This window comes from Nilaparvata lugens, chromosome X, assembly GCF_014356525.2.
Source record: "Nilaparvata lugens isolate BPH chromosome X, ASM1435652v1, whole genome shotgun sequence".
Classification (NCBI taxonomy): domain Eukaryota; kingdom Metazoa; phylum Arthropoda; class Insecta; order Hemiptera; family Delphacidae; genus Nilaparvata; species Nilaparvata lugens.
In genome coordinates, this window is record NC_052518.1 from 57,279,451 (window position 1) to 57,303,568 (window position 24,118).

Sequence of the window (24,118 nt, forward strand, 5' to 3'; positions counted from 1 at the left end):
ATACTCGTGTAGAGGAAAGGAAAATTATGTTTGATGCATCATCACGTCTGAACTACTGGACTGATTTACTTGAAATGCTGCTAATAAATTCTTAACCGAGGATTCTTATAGGCCTATTTTCAATTCTTCTAGATTTCATTACGTCAAGTTTTAAAATAGACCCTTACGAAGCACGGGTTACCTGCTAGTTAACAATAAAACAAGGATGAGAAAAGCTCACAAAGAGATGAAAATATTAGATTACCTTTTATAAAAATCTTTTTAATTTTGAAACGATTAATCTACTCTACATCTATTTGGCACTATTTTATAAGACAACATTAGTTACAAACTATGTAACAAAATACAATAGAATATTCGGCATGCAAGAACTAATACACTCAATAAAATATTAACTTGAACACTTAAAAGAAATCAAATTGATGTTAAAACATTAAAAACTGTGTTACTGTGATGTTATATAAATAAGAATCATATAATAGGAATTGTATTTGTCAAATCTTAAGCTATTCACCTAAATCTTAAAACGATTTCCTAACAAAATTATCAACATAGTTGTTAATATATTCAAAAATAAAACTGAAGAGCTTTGTCAAATCACTCATTCACTCATTCATTTCTCATTAGCACGCTCTTTCTCTCTTGCTCTCTCACGCTCGCTCACACTTGATCGATTATAAACTCAATAATGTTTCAGAAAATTAATGGCAGTTTCAAGGGCCAATCAATCGTATACTTGATCAACCATAAACTTACTTCCCTTATGAACACACATTCTCACATACACGAAATAATAAAGTCTTCTTATATTCATGTTAATCTGAAACTGACAAACCAGAACTTTCGAAAAAAGTATGGCTGATTACAATCTATTTTCAAGTTACTGACTTTCATCTTTGCAACGGGCTTGTATAGTCAAGTAATCAAATTTGACATATCCACAATATAAATATCTTGTATTCGCTAACATAATTCGAACTGATTAAGAAATCTGATTAATTCTATACACTTCTGGAGCAATAATTCAGGCGAATAGTCAGGTCAAAAATATGTAATTATAGACTAGCATTGCGAAAATTATGGTATGGATTGAAACGCGATAGAATTTTTAGTTTTCAAAAAGTTGAATAACCATCTAGTTCAGAGTCTAGTAATAATTAACAATCTTTTTGGATAGCAAAATCAAAATTATTGGATAAAACGTCAATATTGCTTCAGTCTAAAATATTCACAAAATTAATTAATCAGTTCAAACAGTTCCTGAAGTAGTCTGATTTCACTGTTATTGAATTGAGATGTTGTTGCATTTTCGAGTTCATCATATCCAATTGTTTTGACAAATTTTGAAGCCTTTCCATCTGTTCATTGAACGTGGTTTGTGCATCTGTAAAGAAACAGAGTTGTTAATATATTCCACCTTACAAGTACAAATTTACAGTTAAAGTGTTGAAGTTTCAACGAATCAAATGAAAGCAATTGATATTTTATGGTAAATATAAGAATAGAAAAAGTATATTTGTACAAAGTATAAAACAAACACAACCCCGTGAATAGAAGTAGGTTCAAGGTATGAGCATAAGAATGATAAAGAGAATTTACTTTCAATACAGCAAATATTTTATTTGCTGTATTATTTTATTTTATTTTATCATTCATTCAATCATTTTATTTTATTTTTTTTTTCTCGTCATAATTATGAAACTGCATTAAGGGAGCAACAATCCCGCAGTATATGACACTTCAAAGTGTAATCTAATATAATACTACTATCCTTCATATTTCAACACAACAGTTAATCAGGAAATTATCATGCTAAAATGAAAATTACACAGAGTGTTTCAGAAGTAGTGTCGAACATTTCAGGATATTGTTCCTGGATCATAGTGGACTACAAATGTCGTATTTGAAGTGTCCAAAACTCAGCGGTTATCCTTATAGCTGCCATTTAGTTTTTTCCACTTAGGAATTTTTATCTCAAGAACGAAATGATGTATTGATCTGAAAATTGGCATGAATATTTCTGCTATAGAGACTCAAATTTAAAAAGTAATATAAAACATTTTCGATGTTAATTTTCAAAATGGCGGCCATTTTTATTTTTTATTGCAAATTTCACAAAAACTGTTCACTTTATAGAAGATTTACAAAAGACAAAAAAGTTAGCAAATTTTATCAAGATTTCAAGGATACCTCATTTTTTGAGATTGATCAGAGAATAACAGAGAGATTAATCATTTTCGTACAACATGCATGACCATGAACAAACAAGATAACCTGCAAAACATTTTAAAATCAGCTGAATGGCCATATGGAGCCATACCGAGTTTCAAAGCTTCATCTTAAATACAATTGGAATTAAAAATGTAATATAATTGTTTAAATTGTGATAGTAGTCATGCATGCAATACGAAAATAATTAATTTCTCCGTTATTCTCCGACCAATCTTAATAAATGAGGTATCCTTGAAATATTGATAAAATTTGCTAAGTTTTTTGTCTCATAAATTTCTATAAAGTGAACGGTTTTGTGAAATGTGCAATCAAAAATTTAAAATGGCCGCCATTTCGAAAATTTACATAGAATTTTTTTTATTTTTTTTTTTAAGTTAAGTTTTTATAGCATAAATATTCATGACAAATTTTGAGATCAATACATCATTTCGTTCTTGAGATAAAAATTCCTAAGTGAAAAAAACAAAATGGCAGCTATAAGGATAACCGCTGAGTTTTGAACTCTTCAAATACGACATTTGTAGTCTCCTATCATCCAGGAACAATACCCTAAAGTGTTCGACACTACTTCTGTAACACCTTGTATAAATTAGTTTCAATAACAATTTGATATGCTACTAATTTATTGATGAATTGAACGAAAATGTATTTTTAGAGAAATTATTCAGTAGAAAAACAACTTAGATTTGATAACTACTTACTTTTCAGGTCAATCAATTTTCGATTGGTGAGATATGAAAGATTGTTGGCTTTTTCAAGTGTTTCTTGCGCTTTTACTCTTGCCAGTTGAAAATGTTGACTTCTTTGCTGGAGAGTATCGTTTGCATTGTAATAAGCCCTCTTCAGCTCTGCTGCCTTTTCCTGTGCGTTTTCAACCTTCAACTCGACAACTTTTACTCCTTCAGCGACTTCCTTTGCATCTTTCTCATTTTTCAAGAATTCAGACTGCAGCGTTTTCAGTTTATCCTGGAGCTTTGATACTTGAACAACGGTCTCGTTGGCTTTCTGTTGAGCTTCTTGTGTCTCACTGCCAGTCTGAAAAATAAATGAACCACTAGATAATTGCTTTCTGTTGAATCAAAACAGAAGATTCAAAATTATTTTTTAATAAAAAATATAAATATATTGAATTATCTGACTTGTGAATTGATCAGATCTTGGCTTGGGTAAGATTCAAGAAGGATTCCTATGTACGAAAGCTTTGATTCTTATAGAATTTGTATTCGTTGATGGAGACTTGGAGTTGAATACATTTTTGTTAGGGCAAAGGGTGTGAAGTCCATAAATAAGGGCGATGTGTTTCAAAAGAGAACATTGATCTTATGGTACATAATTCAATATATCGCTCTTAGTATAGTATATCATGCCAAGTGGCACTATCAAAATATTTGAATCCAATCTTATTTTTTGTATTCAGTAGGGAAAAGTCAATGAATTATTTTTACTCATAGGAGGATCCCTCAAATTCCCTCTCCATAGGGTCCTTTCTCACGGAAGGAGACGTGAGACGCAAGATCACTGAACAGTGCTCGTCTTTTATTACCGAAATATATTGAGTTCTTTATTTATTCATTCATTGATACAATAAGTACATCATCAAAATGATAGGGAGAGAAAAAATAAGGTAACCTTGTGCTATTCCTCTCCCAAATTCAGACAGGGTTACACATAGTGACATAGGGTCACACTTCACAGAATTTTTAGTCCAGTATGTTCACAAAGTAGATTTTCAAATTTAGATGCTTCGAAACCAAAAATAGAACAGATTTTCACATTATTATCACTGAATAGATAAGATTCACATATTAAATGTTCAATGTAGTCTTTCACATGATGATCGCGCGCCAGGAACCGGCTTTTGTCACGTCGATTCCCCTCGAGGAAGGGAACCACCTCTCTTGATCGGGATACATTAGGAAGAGTAAGAGTAAGATAAACCACTACAAAGGTAGTTAGTTTCAGAGGAGTCTCGCTTAAATTGTTCAAAAGCTATCTGAGTAATAGAACCCAGTCCCTAACCACAAATGATCAATCTAGTGTAACTAACTTAACTTCTTATAGTCTTCCTCAAGGTACTGTACTTTCTCCCATCCTTTTCATACTCTATGTAAATGACTTTTTAAATTTTAAGGGTTTCAATAAGGTCAGTGAGCCTTGATTGAGTTCTGAAATGCATATCAGTAGGCGACCGAAATGAAGTCATTTATCATCCATTGTTCATTGAATTTTTTTAGAAAGTCATAATGATCTTATCATTTTGGTTTAACACTTAATGTGTTTATCAAACTCCATACAATTAAATATTGAACTCAACCCTGAACTATTATAAGTAAACTATTAAGCCTGAACTATTATTATTATTTTTCATTTTATTCTCAAATACGAGTTTTCGAGTTAATTGTGAGTAATAATCACAAATCCTTCTTAATAGTACTATCACAGAATAAGTAAGCACATCTGTGTTACTATAAATAGTTCCCAAGGTTTATACGACAATAGAATTGCTCTTGATGAGTTATGTTTTTTGAAGTTGATGTAATGCTGTAATCATAGATAAATATAAAAACTGTTCATTTATGAAGAGAATTAAATAAATAAATGTCTATTTCCCAAAAAAACTAAAACTACAACATCAATTACACAAAATATTAGATAAATTACAATATTACATACAATAGTTAGGTAGTTACAAAAAATTCTTAAAATGTGTCCTCTTCTTGTTTAATTTTTTCTGTGTGGAGATTGACCTACTCCACTATGGCGTACCACTATGGCTTCTGGAGTTTGTTAGTTTTTTTTGTGCGTATTATTAATTAGTTAGTGTTTAGTGAATCATTAGGTGGTTAGTTGATGTTTGAAATAATGTTTTCTATGTTCTGTCTTCCTTTGCGCATCAACCAATTGTGTACTATTGTTTTGAATTCTCTAGGATGATTAATCTGTTCAAAGTTTGCAGAAAGTAGATTATATAATTTTGGTGCTAAATGATTGAAATGTCTGGTATAGGGCCTTCCTTGCAACACTGGTGATGAGAAGATTCCTGTATCTGGTGTTGTGATTGTGGTTTCTGGTTTGAAATGTTGTTGGGTTCTTGTATGATATGTAATTAATTCAAAATACTCGACAGTTATGAAAAATATTAATCAAGCTAATCTTCCCTACCCATGAAAAAATAATAGCTTAAAATAATACCTATAATAAATTAGGACAAAGTAAATGTAAAAATAGAAAGACATGGGATACAATAGACGATTTACTAGATATAAAAAAGAAAACTTCAAATCAAATTACACAATGACATTCAATGACAACAATTACATAACAAATTCCATTACACAAATGATATTACAGATCATTGAATGCAATACTGTTTGCTTGAGAAAATTCTTGTCTGCAAATTTTGAAGAATGATATTGATCCTGAAATTCCAAGTAAAGATTTCACTTCTATTGGTAAAATATAAGCTGAAGGATTAAGCTGTGGAAATTTAAACAGTCTTCCACCAACACGTCAACACTTTAAAAAGGATTTTTGAAATTCATTTTTCCTATTCCCGACTAATGAAGAATAAATTATTTTAACAATAAAGTAACTTAAATCTAGATGAGCACCAAATATCAATAATATTGATAACAATTGTCTCAAAAGAAAAGCTGAAATATTGCCAAACCTCTCACATTTATAATAAACAAGTGTTTTGAAGAAGGGTGTTTCCCAGAAGAATTCAAAGTTGCCAGAATCATAGCTCTGCATAAATCAGGGGATGTTAAAAATCCGAAGAATTATCGTCCAATAAGCTTACTTAGTGGTTCTTCAAAGATCATGGAAAAATATGTAAAGAAGAGGCTTGTTCGGTACTTGGATATAAAAAAGTAATTCATGCAAATCAATTTACTTTCCAAGAGAGAAACACAGAGGATGCAATCTCTTTATTAGTAAAATATATTGACTGAGAATTCAGTAAAATTAAAAAATCTATTGCCATATTCATTGACCTGAACGTTCGATACAATTCCATACACTATTAAACTGTTAGAGAAACTCAATAACATTGGAATTCGAGGTCTCCCTTTGAAACTATTTTCTAGTTATCTTCAAGGTCGATCACAATTGTTATCGAATGAAAATAAAACCAGTAATGAGCCTCTTACCGATTATGGTCTACCTCAAGGAACCGTTCTTTCACCTGTCTTATTCATCATATAGAAAATCTTATTATCCTAGAATAAAATTTTCCATCACACTTCAATAAACTTCTGTTTATTCCTAAACAACTTACACTTTTTCAAAATAACTTATTCATTTTAGTTCATTCCAGAAACTAAATGTTTATTTCTGTCAAATTTATTATTTCAATGAATAATATTCTAAACACTTAATAATAGAATCATGTGTGATACGATATTTACCATATAAGAGGTTCGAACCACACTGAAATAATAATAATATGCAAAATAAAATATTTCCTACAATCGGCCATTCTGACAATTGGCTTGCCCTCAAGCCAGACATTGAACTTGACAAAATGAAACAAAAATAGACAAAACGTAACACATTACACAAGACTTCATGGACTCGGCACATGTGGACGTTTTCAACGGCCCTTCATGTTTCTACCTTTGAAACCTGATATGGACCCATGAATATTCATTTCAATTTCCTACCAGGGCCGGTTTAAGTTCTCTTATTTGTAATATAATCACCAACTTTGTATTGTAATGCCTCGCGGCGCTGCTTGTCGTAACTTTTCTTGTTTTCTGCTTGTGTCTGTAGTATCTGTTCCTTAGCAGACTTCCTCAGACCAATTCTTCCTAGTTGAAATTGGATTTGAAACTCATTTTCTATCAACTTACGTACATTGAGAGTCAAAAATAAGAGAGGGCCGACTGCGCCCTAACTTCACCCTCTTAGGTCAAAATAAATGCAGTCATTCAATTCAATTCGATTGTAAAATTCAGGATATTTCGCATTTTCACTCCAAGCAGCATTTCAAAAGGTGATGTACCAATGCTTCGCCGGTGTGTTGAGTCTAAAATTTCTCCCATTTTGTAATATTGCTGATTGCTGGAATTCTTCAGAAGTGAAGGCTGACCCTTTATCAGAGATTATCCGCAATGGATTTCCGAAGGTTTTTCTCTAGAGCTTTAGTTTTTCAATTACCTCTCTAGCAGTTGTGGATTTAGTAGGATAGTGCCCATTTGTAAAACTGTCAATGACCACGAATAGTATTTGCAGTTCTTAAATTGTGGATTCTAAAGGGCCTAAGAGATCAATATGATAAGTCGTCAGTGGTAATTAATCTTTTGATAAAGGGTGCAGAAAACCCTCTTATTTACCAGCTTTCTTTTTCACCAAAATACACGGTATACAGTGATTTGGACTTGCTGTGGTTTTGGACTACAGTGGTTTTGGACTTTGGTGTCAATATCTGGGATATAATATTCTTGATAGATGCTACGGTCCTTCTTGCAGTACAATGACTTCGCCTATGCGCCTTTACAATAACTTGATATTGCATCCGTTCCGGTACAACCAACAAATTTCTTCCACTCTCCGATATATAGAGCGTTTGGTTTGAAACAAAGTAATCCTTGTATGGCTGATGTTTGAGGATCTCTTTTATAATTTTTGGAATACTTTCTTCTTTAAGAAGTTATGGCTGCTTTAAATATAGCTTTCCGTTATCATATAGTTATACAGTTAATACGTGCAGTTAGCTGTATGAACTGTAGCAGTAGAACTATGCAGTTAGCTGTATGAACTGTAGCAGTACGAACTGTGATGAGCCAACTATGATCAGACGTCGCTTGAACTGTAGGATCCTCATGTGAAAGACACAATGAATACACGATATATGAAATAATTATGATCTATCAACAGAAGAGGTGATTCTGCCATATGGAAGAGGCCTTCCTGTATTTGTTTGTAATTATATGAGTACAGTATTTTGTATGGTTTTTCAACTTTGGCTCTGTCAATCAACGGGGATAACACTATATATGATGGGTACAATGATAACTGCATGAGGTCTATTGTTCACAGAAGTAGAGAAAGGTGAAAGAAAAAACGCATACACACTTTGACAATGAATATCTTGGTAAAGCACTGGCAGGCCGTTTCAGACTGCTGTACTTGCTTGAGCAACTACTGGCATTTTCAAGGAACCCATTAAATGAATAATTTTATTTGCACACAGACAAGCCATTCAAATACAATACAGAGTTACAGCTAAATCAAGCACAATATAATCATTCTATAATTCACACATTAAAATCCTACAGGAATGTAATACTAATGTCAGTTCATGAGGGAGCACAATTGCACTCTTTAACTACTATATTTAGATTATTAAACAATCAAGAATAATAGAATATTACTGCATAATTGTAGATGAATAAAAAAAAAATCAAACAAAATGCCACAATTACTACAAACCCATTAAGCGTGAGGTTTCCTACGAATCAAAATTCAATCGTGGACTTTCCAACAAAGAACTGCTACCTGTACTAAACTTGTTGTTATCTCCTAATTACAATGAATCCGTCCTTTCAGACAGGCGAATACGTATCGTCAATGCACGGTTTCCAACGTAGCCGTCGCTCCGTATCTCGGGCAGCACATGTGTACTGAGCTAAGAAATGGCACTTCCACATCTCAAAATGTGATCATATACAGAAATATTGAAAAAATATACTTTGTTGTAAAATGTTTATAGTTTGGGTATTAATAAGCAAGAATGCGTGGTAGAACGTGCTAAATTGACGGAAGACGCGGTCTGAAACTGCCATAAAGTTTACGTTTTGAAATGACCTTAAGAGTTTGCATGCGGTCTACTCATGCCACATGTTAAAAAATTGAAATACAATAAAGAGAAACATTCATAGCTGAGCGTTGTTTTGTTCACTTTACGTTCACTGTAAGGAGTATATGTATTTTTTTGGACCTCTTTGTATACTAGTGTAATATACAGAATAGAAGACCTGAATAAAAAAAAATACTCACTTGAGTTAGATCATTCTTTGCAGATGAGATATCTAAACTAGCTCTTTCAATTGCTTGTTCAGCCTTGCTTTGGGCTTCTTTAGCGTCCGTCAATACATTACTCACGTTGCGAGCTATCTCCAAGATTTTCAATGCGGATTTCCTTGAAAAAAAAACAAAGATAAATTATTCTTATTTCTACTATTATTTCAATAGAATTCTTATTAGTATAAAACAATTAAAATCAACATAAAAAATTTAGTATTCAGATTCACCTCTAGTGGATAACAAAACACAGTGAAACGTAACCAATTCAAAACTCATGAGACAGTGAAAAATATCAGAATTGAAGAAATTTACAAGTTCGAATATTATTAGTATTATCATCATCTTAGGAAAAATAAAGCATGGAAAAATTTACGAATTATTCCTGATTCAAGTTGGAATAATTGAGCTCCAACTGGATATGATTACATGCCTCATTTCAGCTACAGATACAGTGTAACTTGGTTATAGCAGCCTCGGCCATGTCATTTATTTATAGGTCCCGCCTAACCTTGGAAAAAAACCCGCCAAAGCCCATTGTTGAAACCTCGAGTTTATCGTCAGTAAATTATAAAACCTCTTATATAACATCATGCAAATTGGGCCAAGAACAGCTCAACATCTTCTAAACACTACAGAGAAAATATATTTTACTGAGAGGACTGTTCAGAAGAAAATTAGACTTCTTTGTGCGGTTTTTTCAACCGACGAGACCACAGAGTATGTAGCGAGTACGAACGGAGGCAACAGGATTACAGATTGAGGGGGAGCCATTATGGGTTATGAGATTTTAAATTTGAGTGAATTATGGATTGAGAAAAAGTTGACTTTGAAATAATAGAAAAGAAGAGATTTAAAATTAGAAATAAGATTAGATATAGACTTAAGTTAGAAAATGGGATTAAAGAATTAGAAAATTGAATTTGAATAGAATTACATCTTATTCAAATTATAAATTTTGTATGGAGTTGATTGCTGTATGTGGTACTATTGCTGTCTGTTGAGAACAGGGACAGAAGTGAATCAAATAAAATAAAATCGTATTTATTCTCTTCAACACTATATAAAATTGTTGTATATCAAAATAAAATCACTTCACTTATAAATAGAATTTATTGGTATAGATATGTCGATGACATAATATGCTTATTTGGAAATAAGTAAGCGAAATGAAAACTTAATTTTAATATCTTCAGGAAACCCACACATACAAATTCTCTAATTTCAAGAGACTCTTAACTATTCATGGCAACAAAAAACAAAAGCATTCAGATCAATGATTTATAGAAGTTATATGAGTGAAAACTGCATAGAATCACTATTAACTTGTTTTAGTCAGCATAGTCGTAGTGGAAGACAATATTGTATTCAGAGCTCAGTCTCTCGCTAGCGTACATAGCGAACGGGCCTCATGAAACACTTTGTAATGTTTTGTAATAAATAAAATTGTTTTTTGAAAAGTAACTTATTTATTGACAAACTATAATTGGCGCAGTCGGTAGGACGACTTCCAAATTAGTCAAGTTCCAAAATATTGAAAATAATTCGTCGGTTTTCACCCTTTAGAAGTCGTCGTGAACATCATTTGTGTCAAGTGAATATTGCCACAGAGAACTTAATTTGTGTCAAGTGCATATTGTCATCAGTGAAATAGAGTTAAGAAATCATAGTGCAATGTTGGATATTATCTTGTGAGTAGAAACAATTATTTATCTTTTGAACTATTTTATTATTGTGACATTTTTGACCCACATATTCATAATTAATTATTAAATATGAATCCAGCACCACCTCCCCCTAAATTGCCAGCAGCAGGATCTTGTGTACCAGCAGGTACTACTCCTGTTCTCAAGAAGGAGTATCTTGACATCATTCCTGAGTTCTTTGGAGAACCAACACTGTTGAACAGATTAATAACCATTGTAGATAAGTTAGTAGCTAAGTTTTATGTAAAAAGTAACCCAGATGATTTTCAAAATGAGTATTTGTATTCAACAATTCTATCTAAAATCAAAGGACAAGCCAATGAAGTAGTGAGCAGTTCAGGTAGCTATGATTGGCCTGACGTAAAAAACGTATTGCTAACTAGTTATCTAGACAAGAGGGACTGTTTCACTTTGAATCTAGAATTGAGTGAACTAAAACAAGAACCTGGCGAAAAACATTTTAACTTCTATCAGAGAATCAAAAAACTTTTGAATCTTCAAATCGCTTATTTTGTTAACAAAGAACCGCATGCCTCCAATGTGCTTTGCCAGTATGTATCAAAATTAGCATTAAGAGTACTTCTGAGAGGGTTACGTGAACCCGTCGGTTCCCTAATGAGAACGAAAACCCCAAGCTCTCTTGAACAAGCACTCAACATGTTGTGTAACGATTTTCAATTCAAAATGACACCAACTCAATTTTCAATTCAATTCAATTTTTCATTTCCTCAAAAAATCATATACATATCAGTTATACAAAATAACTAATAACAATAATAGTTATACATAAACAAATCAAGGAAATATATTTCCCCACTTAGAATATAAATCTGTGTGTGGGGAAAGAATTCCTACCTAGAAAAGCCTTAAGAAATACAGGATAATCGAAATCATTTCTTGAAAAACTTTTAAATTTTACTTTTTTCTAAACAAAAAATAAACTTTAATTAAACAATAACTTCAAATGTAGAAAATAAAATAGGTTAAATCTATTAGGTTGGTGCTATAAGGTCGAAAGAGTTTTGAGCGCTGCATCAAAAACAAGAAACTAAACACAAGCAAGAAGAGAGAGAAAAAAGAAAAAATAACATAACACGGAAAAACTAATGGCTTATAACAAAATGAAAAATGGGAATATCTGTAGACAAATATCTAAGACGAAACCTAGGTGTAGGGTGAATTGACAAGGGCCTCCGAAGCATCCCTACCAATGTTGAATAGCCATTGGACTATTTTTCTTTTGTAAACAGGTACATTGCGCCCCTCAGCCTCCTGGATTGATGTAGGCAAATTTCGGTAGAGGAGGTGCACAATGTGGAATGGGGTGTTATTTGCTGGAGCTAAAGTGGCTCTAGGAGTACCAAATCTGAAATTTAATCTATGTCTAGTTTGATAATTGTGTGGTGATTCAGTAAATATTTCTGCTTTGTAGGATTTGGTAAAGGAGAGGAGGGTTTTTATGTATATTTGTCTGATACTAAGGACATGGAATTTGGAAAAAAGTTGTTCTGTAGGGTATCGCATGGGTTTATTAAAAATTATTTTTATTAGGGTTCTCAGAGTGACAGCAAGAGGCCGCAACAACGCCGCCGAGACTCCACCCCACGCCAACAAACCGTATTGAAGCAAAGACTGCACGTAGGAAAAGTAAACAGACCTGCAATGCCCCACAGTCAGCACGCCTGCAAGCTGCGAAAAGGCGAACATAAATTTTCTAAGTTTTTGCCTTACTGTTTGAATGTGCGGGGCCCATGATAATTTATGGTCTATTGTGACCCCCAAATATTTGTAGGTATTAACACGTTCAATTACGCTGCAATCACAGGCGACCGACCGCAGTACATAACAGGAATGCAGAGCCAAGCGTCGCGGACCAGGATCACTGTCATGTTTAAAAAATATGGGTAGATGTTTAGTTTTTTCTACATTTAGGGTCAAGGTGTTCTGATCCAGCCAACGCTTGACCCTGATCATATCATCCTCCGCCCGCTCGTAAGCCTCATGCCACGTGCAGCTGGACGACACCACCGCTGTGTCATCCGCAAAAAGGAACAATTTACCTCTAATTGCTACTTTCTCCAGGTTATTAATATAGATTAGTAACAGAAGCGGCCCCAGTGAACTTCCCTGCACCACTCCATAGTAGATTTCAGTTTTATCACTGTTAATTTCATTTATAGTCACGTATTGCAAACGGTTTTCTAAGTAGCTGATAAACCAATCCGTTGATCTAACGCCAATGCATTGTAATTTCCTTATCAACTTTTGTCGATCTATGGAATCAAATGCTTTATCTAGATACAAAAAAGTAGCCAGGACACGCCTCCTTCCCCCAATTTGGTTGGCTATGTATTTGGTGATTTCAAAGAATGCATGAGATGTGCTTCTATCTTGTCTGAAACCAAACTGTAAATCTGATATTAGTTTTTCTTGTTTGAGGTAGTCAGCAAGTTGTATTTTGACACATTTTTCAAGTATTTTAGATAGAATGCAGAGTAAAGAAATTGGTCTATAGTTAGAAGTTAAATTATTTTGTCCTGATTTAAAAATTGTTATCACTTTGGCAATCTTGAGTACATTTGGAAAAATATTTGTATTAATACTAAGGTTAACTATGTGCAACAAAGGTGTGATCAAAGCATCGATATTAAATTTTATTAATTTTGAGGGGATATTATCTGATCCTGATGCAGAGTTGCCCTTGATTCACCTTATCACATCAGTGAGCTCACCCCGTGTGACCGGCCGCAGCCACAACAGAGAGTCAGCGGCGTGGTCGGCATCGTCCACCTCAAGTGGTCCCGCGGGGTTGAGAGTCTCAGCAAGTCGGCGACCAACGGAGGCAAAGTAGTCATTGAAATCATTACTAATTTTATTTATCTCCTCAGGGGTGGTGGGCGCAGTGCCACCGTGCTCTCTAAATGCATCTAGCTTCCTGCCACCTCATTTACTACATTCCAAAACTTCCTAGGGTCCCCATGAGCAAAATCTATTTTAGTTTTATAATAATCAAACTTTGCTCGTTTAATAATTGATTTTAATGTATTTCTGTATCGCTTTTATTTTTCGTTAATTTGTAAATTGTGGGGATTTCTCCTATCTTCTTTACATAGCTTATCTTGTCGACGCATTGAAGACAATAGACTTCCCGTGATCCAAGGTTTCAATTTAGAATATTTTGCTTTGTAAACGTGTTCTGATGTATTCCGTTTCAAGTTTTCTAGTATTATATGATTGAAAATTTCCGTGGCAGCATTCACCTCTGTTGCTTCGAGCACTCTTTGCCAGGTTTCGTCTTTTAGTGAATTAGTTATGTTTGGCCAATTTATTTTTTGAAAAGTTTTTGTGACTGGGTTGTTCACTTTTGGTGAGTTACAATTAATATCCAGGCATATAAGTGGTCAGTAATCTCTGTTTGTATTATTGATGAGTGAGCCTCGCATCTACAGTATGTGGAAGTGAAATGAAAAAATGATCAATGCAGGTGTTACTGTTGGTACCTGTAATCTTATCTATACAAGCTACTAGCCCAAATTCATATAGTATGTCAAGGTATCTCTCGTCTTGAGGATTGGGATTGAGTATGTCGCAGTTTATATCTCCTACAAAAATTCTTAGGCTAGAATGATTAGACGGCATGGACCTCAGTAGATCCTGAAGGCCGTTGTTAAACGATAACAAAGATGAAGACGGGCTACGATAGATACAGACATGTTGCGACTTCACCAATTGAGATCTGACAGCTTGTAGCTGATAAGGTCTCGTCTAAATACACAACAACACCGTCACACGGATTGATACTATTATAGCTACGTATTAACTTAAAACCCTCTAGACTCACAAGATCACTACAATCTCTGAGCCATGCCTCTGTGAGAATAATGCAATTATACTTTATTTTTATACCTTGAAGTAATATTAGCAACTCGTCAAAATTTTTATTATAGCTACGGAGTATTCAGATGCAGCACTCTGAAACTATTCGACCCACAACAATCACTATCAACACCATTAAAACTCTTATTGTAATCAACAAGATTAGCGAACTCTTTACAATCGATAATCGGTCGCTCTAGATAATTATCGTCATCCATGATACAAATTTTATTTGTTTCATATCTCATCAGCGCATCAGCCAGCTAATAACTGATAAAATTAGGAATATGTAAAGCCTTTTGAAAGTATTGCATTTAACTTACATGTTACAACCAAGTGAAAAATTATTAGATAAAGTGAACGATGAGAGTAATAAGCCTTAATAATGATTTACTAGCACCCAATTAGATAAGGACTGATTTCAGCTCGCTATAAAGTAAGTAGAATTGATCATAAATAGAAGACATTTATACAATATAAATATTAAATAAATATGATGTTGAAACAATAATAATTGAAAAAAAAGAATCATTAGAGAAAAAAGGACAATTAAAAAGCATCAAAGAGAATAATAAAAAGAATAATAAAATTCCACCTAAAATAAAGATATTCATATTATGGAACAAATATGATGCTAAATAATAATTGAAAACAAGAAGCCATAGGGAGAGAGAGGAAAAATAAACAATCAAAAACCTCAAAGAAAGCAATAAAATTTCACCCTAATGTTATATGCTTTCACTATATATTCTACCCCCATGTATTACTGTACCTCAGCAATCAGGATGAAATAATAATTATTATTTTTATTACATAAATATATATTATTGTTAGTAAATAGCTTGAATTTCACGATCTATTGGGTTAAATGCTAGTGATAGTTTATTCAGTTTATTTCACCGCATGGGCTATCTTTAAAACACTCTCACCAATCGTTCTAATATGTTACTTTTTTATAATTATACATATAAAAATACTATTTTCACTAATATAACACTACTCGTGTTTTTGGAATTTTAATGAAGAACTGAGAAAATTGATGTTGGTACCTTGGCTGGAGACACTTGCCTATAGAAGCGGCACTCACTTCAATTGACCAGGTTGGCGGTTGAGTTGGCGTTGGTTGCAGTGGGGTGTAGCGGCGCCCCGTTGGCCTGGATGGGGGCGGTGTCATCCTCGGAGGCGGTTGCGGGTGGAGTCCTCTCCTCCAGGTCCTTTAGACAATTCACTCTGAATGGACGAGATGTTGGAGTTCTCTTGGCCATCACACGTCCATCGTTTGTCCACACGGAAGCCATCTTGTTCTCCTTAATCATGCTCCTTGCCGTTTTGAATAGTACACTTGTATCCTTAGTGAGTTGTTCATTTAAATAAATTTGGACGTCTGGAAAATCATTGTCGATTTCCCTCGCCTTCAGGAATCTTTTGTGACGTCTTGCGACGAGCCATTCATTTTTAACCAGTCTTGACACGAATGAAACTACAATTGACTGAGATCTCGGCTCGCCCCCCCGGACTGGGAGCCAATGGGCAGCGTTGATGTCTGTTTGGTAGTATGTAAGTTTCAGGAGTTCAGCTATCTTAATGATAATGGGAGATACATTGGTAGTAGAGGGATTCTGGGATCACTGACGGGCTTTTTTGCTCCAAAACCCCCTCCCCCCTCTCGTCAATCCCGCCTCCCCTTCCCCCCGCCTGTAGGGTGGGGGGATGTTCTAAAAATAGATTTCCCCTTCCCCTTGTCCAGTGGAGGTGAGGGGGATGAAAAGAGAGAGATATATCTTTCTCTCTCTCTCTTTCTAAAAATAGATTTCCCCTTCCCCTTGTCCAGTGGAGGTGAGGGGGATGAAAAGAGAGAGATATATCTTTCTCTCTCTCTCTTTCTAAAAATAGATTTCCCCTTCCCCCTGCCCAGTGGTGGTGAGGGGGTTGAAAAGAGAGGAAGATATCTTTCTCTCTCTCTCTTTCTAAAAATAGATTTCCCCCTTCCCCCTGCCCAGTGGAGGTGAGGGGGATGAAAGAGTGTGTGTGTGTGGGTGTGTGTGTGTGTGGTGTGTGTGTGTGTGTGTTGTGTGTGTGTGTGTGTGTGTGTGTGTGTGTGTGTGTGTGTGGTGTGTGTGTGTGTGTGTGTGTGTGTGTGTGTTGTGTGTGTGTGTGTGGTGTGTGTGTGTGTGTGTGTGTGTAGCGGTAAAGACTACTGAGCATGCTCGCAACAAACTATAAAAGACGCAGTCACCTTATTTAAATATCATTCACAACAGAGCAGCTGAACCATTTCTTCTTCTGTGTGTTTCTACTATTCATTACGAACTTATCAACAACAACAACAACAGGTAAGAATTGAAAACAATTTTTATAGAAACAATATTACAATTTATTGATCTATTCACACATACATACATCTATACAATTTGTAACACATAGGTCATATGTATACAGATATAAAAATTGTTAAGCAATAACAATTTTTATATCCGACCAATTTGCCGACTTATGTGTTACTAGCAACACATAATTTTTACAGTTGATGTTAAAATGTTCTATTTTTTCTCTGCTAATGCAGGAAGCAAATCTTTGAGGTAGATACACCTCACATTTGCTTCCTGCATTCCTTATTTTTAAAATTACACGTCGACTGTGTTTATTGGTCTCCTCTCGAGCTCCGATGATGCGGTACGCTAGATCCCCCTTCAACTCCCTCAGCGGGATCCACGGTTTGGGTAGAGGTTTGTTTATGAGTTGGACAAAGTCCAACTCTCCCGCACCCTCCACCTCCTTCATTAACGGCACGAGTGAGGAGTCCTCGTCCATTACAGCTCGTTTCTGTTGAAAAATATTTGATAAGTGTCTTATTTGTTTCAGATCATACTACAGATCAAGATCTCTACATCAGATTATCATCGAATTGTCATCATCGAATTCTCTGCATAAAGTGAGTAATATTAGTTATTGAAATAACATTGTTGCATGATCGAGTACTTTAAACAATAACTTCTAATCAGTTCAAATAATATTCCCTTTGCATTCTAATCAGTTCAAGGAAATATTGCAAACATTGTTGCATAATCGATTACTTTAAACAATAATTTCTAAGCAGTTCAAATAATATTTCCTTAGCATCAATTTCTATTCAGTTCAAATAATATTTCCTTTGCATTCCAAGCAGTTCAAATAATATTGGTAACATTTATGCATGATTGATTACTTTAAACAATAATTTCTAATCAGTTCAAATAATATTTCCTTTGCATTCTAATCAGTTCAAGGAAATATTGCTAACATTTATGCATGATCGAATACTTTAAAACAATAATATCTCATAATTCAAATTCCTTGCATTCTAATCATTTCAAATAATATTCGTATCAAATAATCAAAGACTTGTATGTACACAGATTTTTTAACAATCAATCACGGATAAAATCTGTGCATACACAAGTTAATAATATTTGTTGAAACTAACCTTTGTTTGTGAGCAGATTGACTCCTCCTCCTCTTCCCCGCTAACCTCAGGCTCGTCCCCAAACACCAACTTCCTCTTCGCCTGCTTCTTCCTCTCATCATTTTCCTCTCCCTGCATTTTCCTCTCATCACTTCTGTTTATATAGCATACGTTTCTCTCTCTGTTCCAGGCTCGTGCGAGCGAGAGCATGCTACAAGGCGAAAAAAAAAAATCAAATTTCTCCCCAACAACACGTGCTTCCACATCGTTATCGGTTTGTAAGTATTCTCTCTCCTATAAGACACTCGATCATTTTTCAAATAGCATCCATGTGTTAGAAGACAAAAAAAAAAAAATCTCGTCTAGAACTCTGCATGGGACAGTGAAAACACCTGCTAGAAGCTGAAATCCCCCATGTCAACTCACTTAAACATTCTCGAATGATTTCTAATATTATTAAATATTTCACAGCATTTCAACATAGAGGAATAGCATTCTCGATTGATTTCTAATATTATTAAATATCTCACGGCATTTCAACATAGAGGAATAGCATTCTCGATTGATTTCAGTTCAGTTATTAAATATTTCACAACATTTCAAGATAGAGGCTCACTTTTTTGAATAGCATTCTCGAATGATTGATTTCAGTTCAGTTATTAAATATTTCACAGCATTTCAACATAGAGGAATAGCATTCTCGATTGATTTCAGTTCAGTTATTAAATATTTCACAACATTTCAAGATAGAGGCTCACTTTTTTGAATAGCATTATCGATTGATTTCAGTTCAGTTATTAATATTTCACAACATTTCAAGATAGAGGCTCACTTTTTTGAATAGCATTCTCGATTGATTTCAGTTCAGTTATTAAATATTTCACAACATTTCAAGATAGAGGCTCACTTTTTTGAATAGCATTCTCGAATGATTTCAGTTCAGTTATTAAATATTTCATTGTTTTCACAGCATTTTCTCACCTCTCAACTCGAGTTCCGAACCTCATAACCAGTTGAGCTCTCGTCGAGACAACACAGCTGAGAGGAATCAATCTGAAAGGAGTCAAAGGCGGTATCTACACCTGAGAGGAATCAATCTGAAAGGAGCCATAGACCGCTATCTACACCTGTACCATAGCCCGCTATCCACACCTGTACCATAGGCTCGCTATCTACACCTGTACACTCGAGGAGATTCATGCAGCATCAAGCACTACATGTAAGTACATTTTTACTTTGATTTTATCCTCTGAGGAGGAGAGGAAAATTGTGCTCCGAGGACAATTTTTGTCCTCCGAGGACAGTAACTGTCCTCCGAGGACAGTTTTTGTCCTCGGAGGATAAAAAACCTTCTACAATATACTGCATGCATGCGATTTTACTTCATCTTTACGATACGGTATATCCGGAACATCCAAGCCCTGCTCTTCTTTCTCACACTCTTCATATAAACAAAACGGTAAATGTATTACTTTTTCAAATGGATTTTCGATAATATATTTGCAATAGACACATTGCAGATAGAATGGATTTTTATGTAAGAAATAACCATTTCTCGCAAAATACTCTGCTTTATTGCATAATGATTTACAAAAGTCACAATGTAGATGATGATGCTTTTCAAAATACTCTCCTTGAACGGATGAATCTTCTACACAATTAAAAGTTAAATATCTTTCTTCATATTCTCGTAGAATATTATTATCGAAATTCTCCTCTTCAATTGTTATATTATCTTTCCTTCTACAGTTCGGCCTGTACCTTGCATGTTCTATTGCTGGTATGTCACTTTCTTCCCATTTTCCCAAACAAATTGAACAAAATACACATCGCACAATGTCTGGTGCAGATGAGAATATAAATCCCTCTTTCGCCATGTTTTCCGCGGACAAATGCGGAGAAGATTTCAACCATCTTTTATCAAAAGATAATAATCTTAATCTTTCATACAACATTATGTGATCTTGAGATATCATTTTCACACACCCTTCTTCTACCAATGACAATTCACAACTAAACATGCTGTTGTACTCTATCTCATCCTGATCATTATTCTTTTGTTTTTCAGAATCATGCCGAGGGAACGCAGACTACGTGGCGTGAATTCCGCAGCAGTCCGCCATCGCATCACCCTCGATGACGAGGCTGAGGATATCGACATCACCAAAGTGCTTGAGAGGTCGAAACGTCGAGTTTTCGATATAATTAGGGAACATGCGGCATGCCATGATGGGAATGTTAAGTGGTTTATAGTATTAAATGTTTTGCTGTATAAATTAGTGGTGATGGATGACAAGCAGGTTGGTGAGACATCTCTAATAAATCTACATAGTTACTCCAACATAGCGCTAAACGTGCTTGAGAACTATGAAGATTTTAATGAGCATTTTTTCTTGGCTGTGAAAAAAATCCTCTCATCTTTCGAAAATTTCGTAAGACATGGGAGTGGTTGGGTGCTAAAGAAAATTGAATCACTGGATGTGAACGTGATTAAATTTAATCCTATATACACATCCAGTTTCATTCAAACACCCCAGTTTTTGAAAAACAAAAAATGTATTATAAATGTCAAAAATCTCTCTGACAAAAAATGCTTTTTATGGTCAGTGCTCGCGTATTTCCATCAGAAGCCAAGGAACTCGGACTTGACTGTAAAGTATTTGAGCAAGTTTGCTCACACACTTAATACGCGAGGTGTAAATTTCCAGGTGACGACATGCGATATTAAGAAATTTGAAATACTCAATCCGGACATTGCAATTCACGTCATCGCGTATGACAACAAAAAGTTTTTCCCCTTCCGCACAAGCATTTTCTGCACGCGTAAACACCAAATTAATCTTTTAATGCTGAAAGGTGATGCAGGAAAAACTCATTTCTGTTTAGTAAATACCGCGAACGGGAAAAACGGGCTATCGCGTCTTCTCTCCCACCTTTCAAAACATAATGGTCAAGTACACATTTGCAATTTTTGTTTTCACCGGTTCACATCGACCAAAACTAAGAATTGTGATGGTAATGCAAATTTGTTGAAACATGTGGAACTTTGTTCCAAGTTTGAATCTCAGCGCGTTTCATATCCTAAACGCGGAGAGACAATTAAATTCAAGAAACTAGGCGCGACGTTGAAGAAAAAGTACACCATTTACGCGGATTTAGAAACTTATGTTGTTAATATCACAGATGATGATGATTCCGATTCTGATGAAATTACTCATAGTTACACAAAGAAAACAGCACGTCATATTCCCTGTGGCTATTGTTTCGTTGTTATCGATGTTAACGGGGAAATCGCCTACGGACCTGTACTCCATAGTTCGAGTAGTTTAGACGAAAACATCATGGAGAAATTTCTTCAGGAAATTACAGATCTGGGCGACATTTTGTATGAGGATATGAAACGAGAAATTCCGATGCAAGCTTTATCCGAAAGTCAAGAGCGCGAATTTCAAAATTCAGTAAACTGTGGGCTTTGTGCTGAACCGTTTTTAGACAGCAATATTAAATGTCGTCACCACGTGCATGAAACCGGTAATTACTTGTGTGCGGCACATGTTTCTTGTAATTTAACAGCTCGTACTCCGGAGTATATTTCATGTTATTTTCATAATTTCTCCGGTTTTGATTCGCATTTTATTCTGAAATCCCTCGGTAAATGTAAAAAAGAAATTTCCTGCATCGCAAATACGTCAGAGAGATTTTTGACACTTTCAGTAGGCAAAATTAAATTTTTAGATTCCTACAAGTTTATGTCTGAATCCTTGGAAGTATTGGTGCGTAATTTGGTAGAAAGTACAGACATGGAAAAGAAGTTCGAACGATTATTTTCGGTGTTTCATGATCCACCTCGCGAACACAGACAGCTCTTGTTGAAAAAAGGAGTATATCCTTACTCGTACATGAGCTGTCCCGAAAAATTCGCGGAAACATTGCTTCCTCCCATCGAATGTTTTCATAATGATTTAACTGATACACCTCTGTCTCGCGAAGAATATGAGCATGCGCAAAGAGTGTTCTCAACATTCAAGCTGAAAAATCTGGGTGAATATCACGATTTTTATTTATGTTTGGACGTAATGCTATTAGCAGTAGTTTTTGAATCCATGAGGTCTACGCTTTTTAGCTCATACGGCCTCGATGTGACCCATTTTGTTTCTCTCGCGCACTTCACCTGGAATTGCATACTGAAACACACTAAAGTCGAGCTAGAATTGATTACTCATCCTGACATGCATCTTATGTTTGAGGCAGGGATGAGGGGTGGGGTGTCATTTATCGGTAAACGTTATTGTGAAGCAAATAACAAACATCTACCCGAAACATACGATCCTTCAAAACCGTCTAATTATCTGCTTTATATCGATGCAAACAGTTTATACTCGGAAGCTATGAGCCGAAGCTTACCTGTTGGAAATTTCAAATTCCTCTCAGAGGAAGAAATTTCCAGCCTTGATTTCGCCAATTTGGACAGCAATTCAGAAACCGGATATATAATAGAATGTAATCTCAAGTACCCTCAAGAGTTACATGATAAGCACGCCAGCTTCCCACTCGCACCTCTCCACCAAACGCCGCCGCGTGAATTGCTGTCGAACTACCAAACAAATGAGAACGGTCAAACTGGAACCAAAAAGCTCATGAACACACTTTTCGACCATGAAAAGTACATTGTTCACTATGTCAATTTAAAGCTCTACCTTCAGCTCGGTTTGAAATTATTGAAAGTGCATCGTGTCATTAGCTTTTCCCAATCTCCCTGGCTGAAAAGCTACATCGACTTCAATATCCAGAATAGGCAGAACGCGAAAAATAAATTTGAAATATCCTTCTTTAAGGCCTGTTGCAATCTTATCTTTGGCAAGACGATACAATCTGTTCGCAAGCATATCAATGTTAAAATTATCACGGATGAAGAACGGTTAGATAAGTACATTTCAAATCCACTATGTAAACGCTGGCAAATAATTAGTCCGAACGTGATCGCGGTTTTCTCTCGCAAGTTGGAACTTAAAATGAACAAGCCTGTCTATTCCTGCTTTTCCGTACTGGAGTTGAGTAAATTCCATATGTACGATTTTTTCTATTGCAAATTACAAAAAATTATACCGTGGGATTGTATAGAACTCTGTATGACTGATACCGACAGTTTTCTTCTAAACCTAAAAGTCGAAGATGTGTATCAGTTGATTAGAGAAAATTTGAGCCTTTTCGATACTTCTAACTATCCACCTTCCCACCCTTGCTTTTCCATGGAGAGAAATAAAGTTGTAGGAAAGTTCAAGGATGAGACTGGCTCAAAACCTGTCCATAAATTTCTTGGACTTCAATCCAAACTTTACTTATTTTTAGTATGTAATGAGAATGAAGAACCTGTAAATGAATGTATAGCAAAGGGTGTACAGAGCGATGTGAAATGTAGAAAACTTAATTTTAATTTATATAAGAAATCATTGTTTGAACGTAGTGAACACATTGAAAAATTTAATATGTTAAGATCCTATAATCACACCATGTATCAGGTTGAATGTGCAAAAATCTGTTTGAGTCCTTATGATGATAAGAGGTACATTGCTGAGAATGGTGTTGATACTCTCCCTTTTGGACATTATAGAGTGCCCACAACACTCTAACTGATTGCTCAGTATGTCCCGTGACAATCATCCAACACCACTGATTTGACTGTTGTAAATATCATGAATATTATTAGATCTAAGCTAGCTTTAGAGCTTCATAGCGTGCCACGTGTGAACTATCCCACTCGCAAATATGAGTTGAAAAGTGAAAAAGACTTGCTTCAAGCCGATCTCATTGAGATGACAAGTTTATCGCGTTTTAA

General features: G+C 35.0%; 2 protein-coding genes across 3 annotated transcripts in view; both read right to left on the reverse strand.

The window, feature by feature from the left end:
- Positions 1-265: 265 nt before the first annotated feature.
- The window catches only part of LOC111050643 (laminin subunit beta-1), a 263,300-nt gene continuing 239,447 nt past the window's right edge, over positions 266-24,118 (reverse strand). For both annotated transcript variants that reach the window (XM_039443365.1, XM_039443363.1), the window contains exons 31-33: positions 9,235-9,376; positions 2,934-3,267; positions 266-1,384 (exon numbers count right to left, since the gene is read on the reverse strand). In XM_039443365.1, the coding sequence (XP_039299299.1) occupies positions 1,245-1,384; positions 2,934-3,267; positions 9,235-9,376 (616 nt within the window). In that variant the 3' untranslated portion in view covers positions 266-1,244. The remainder of the gene's footprint in view (positions 1,385-2,933; positions 3,268-9,234; positions 9,377-24,118) is intronic.
- LOC120355066 lies at positions 17,162-18,817 on the reverse strand. The gene is made up of 2 exons (XM_039443366.1): positions 18,304-18,817; positions 17,162-17,663 (listed from the first exon to the last, which is right to left on the reverse strand). Exons 1-2 carry the CDS (start codon positions 18,490-18,492, stop codon positions 17,292-17,294), a joined length of 561 nt encoding a protein of 186 aa, XP_039299300.1. The 5' UTR covers positions 18,493-18,817; the 3' UTR covers positions 17,162-17,291.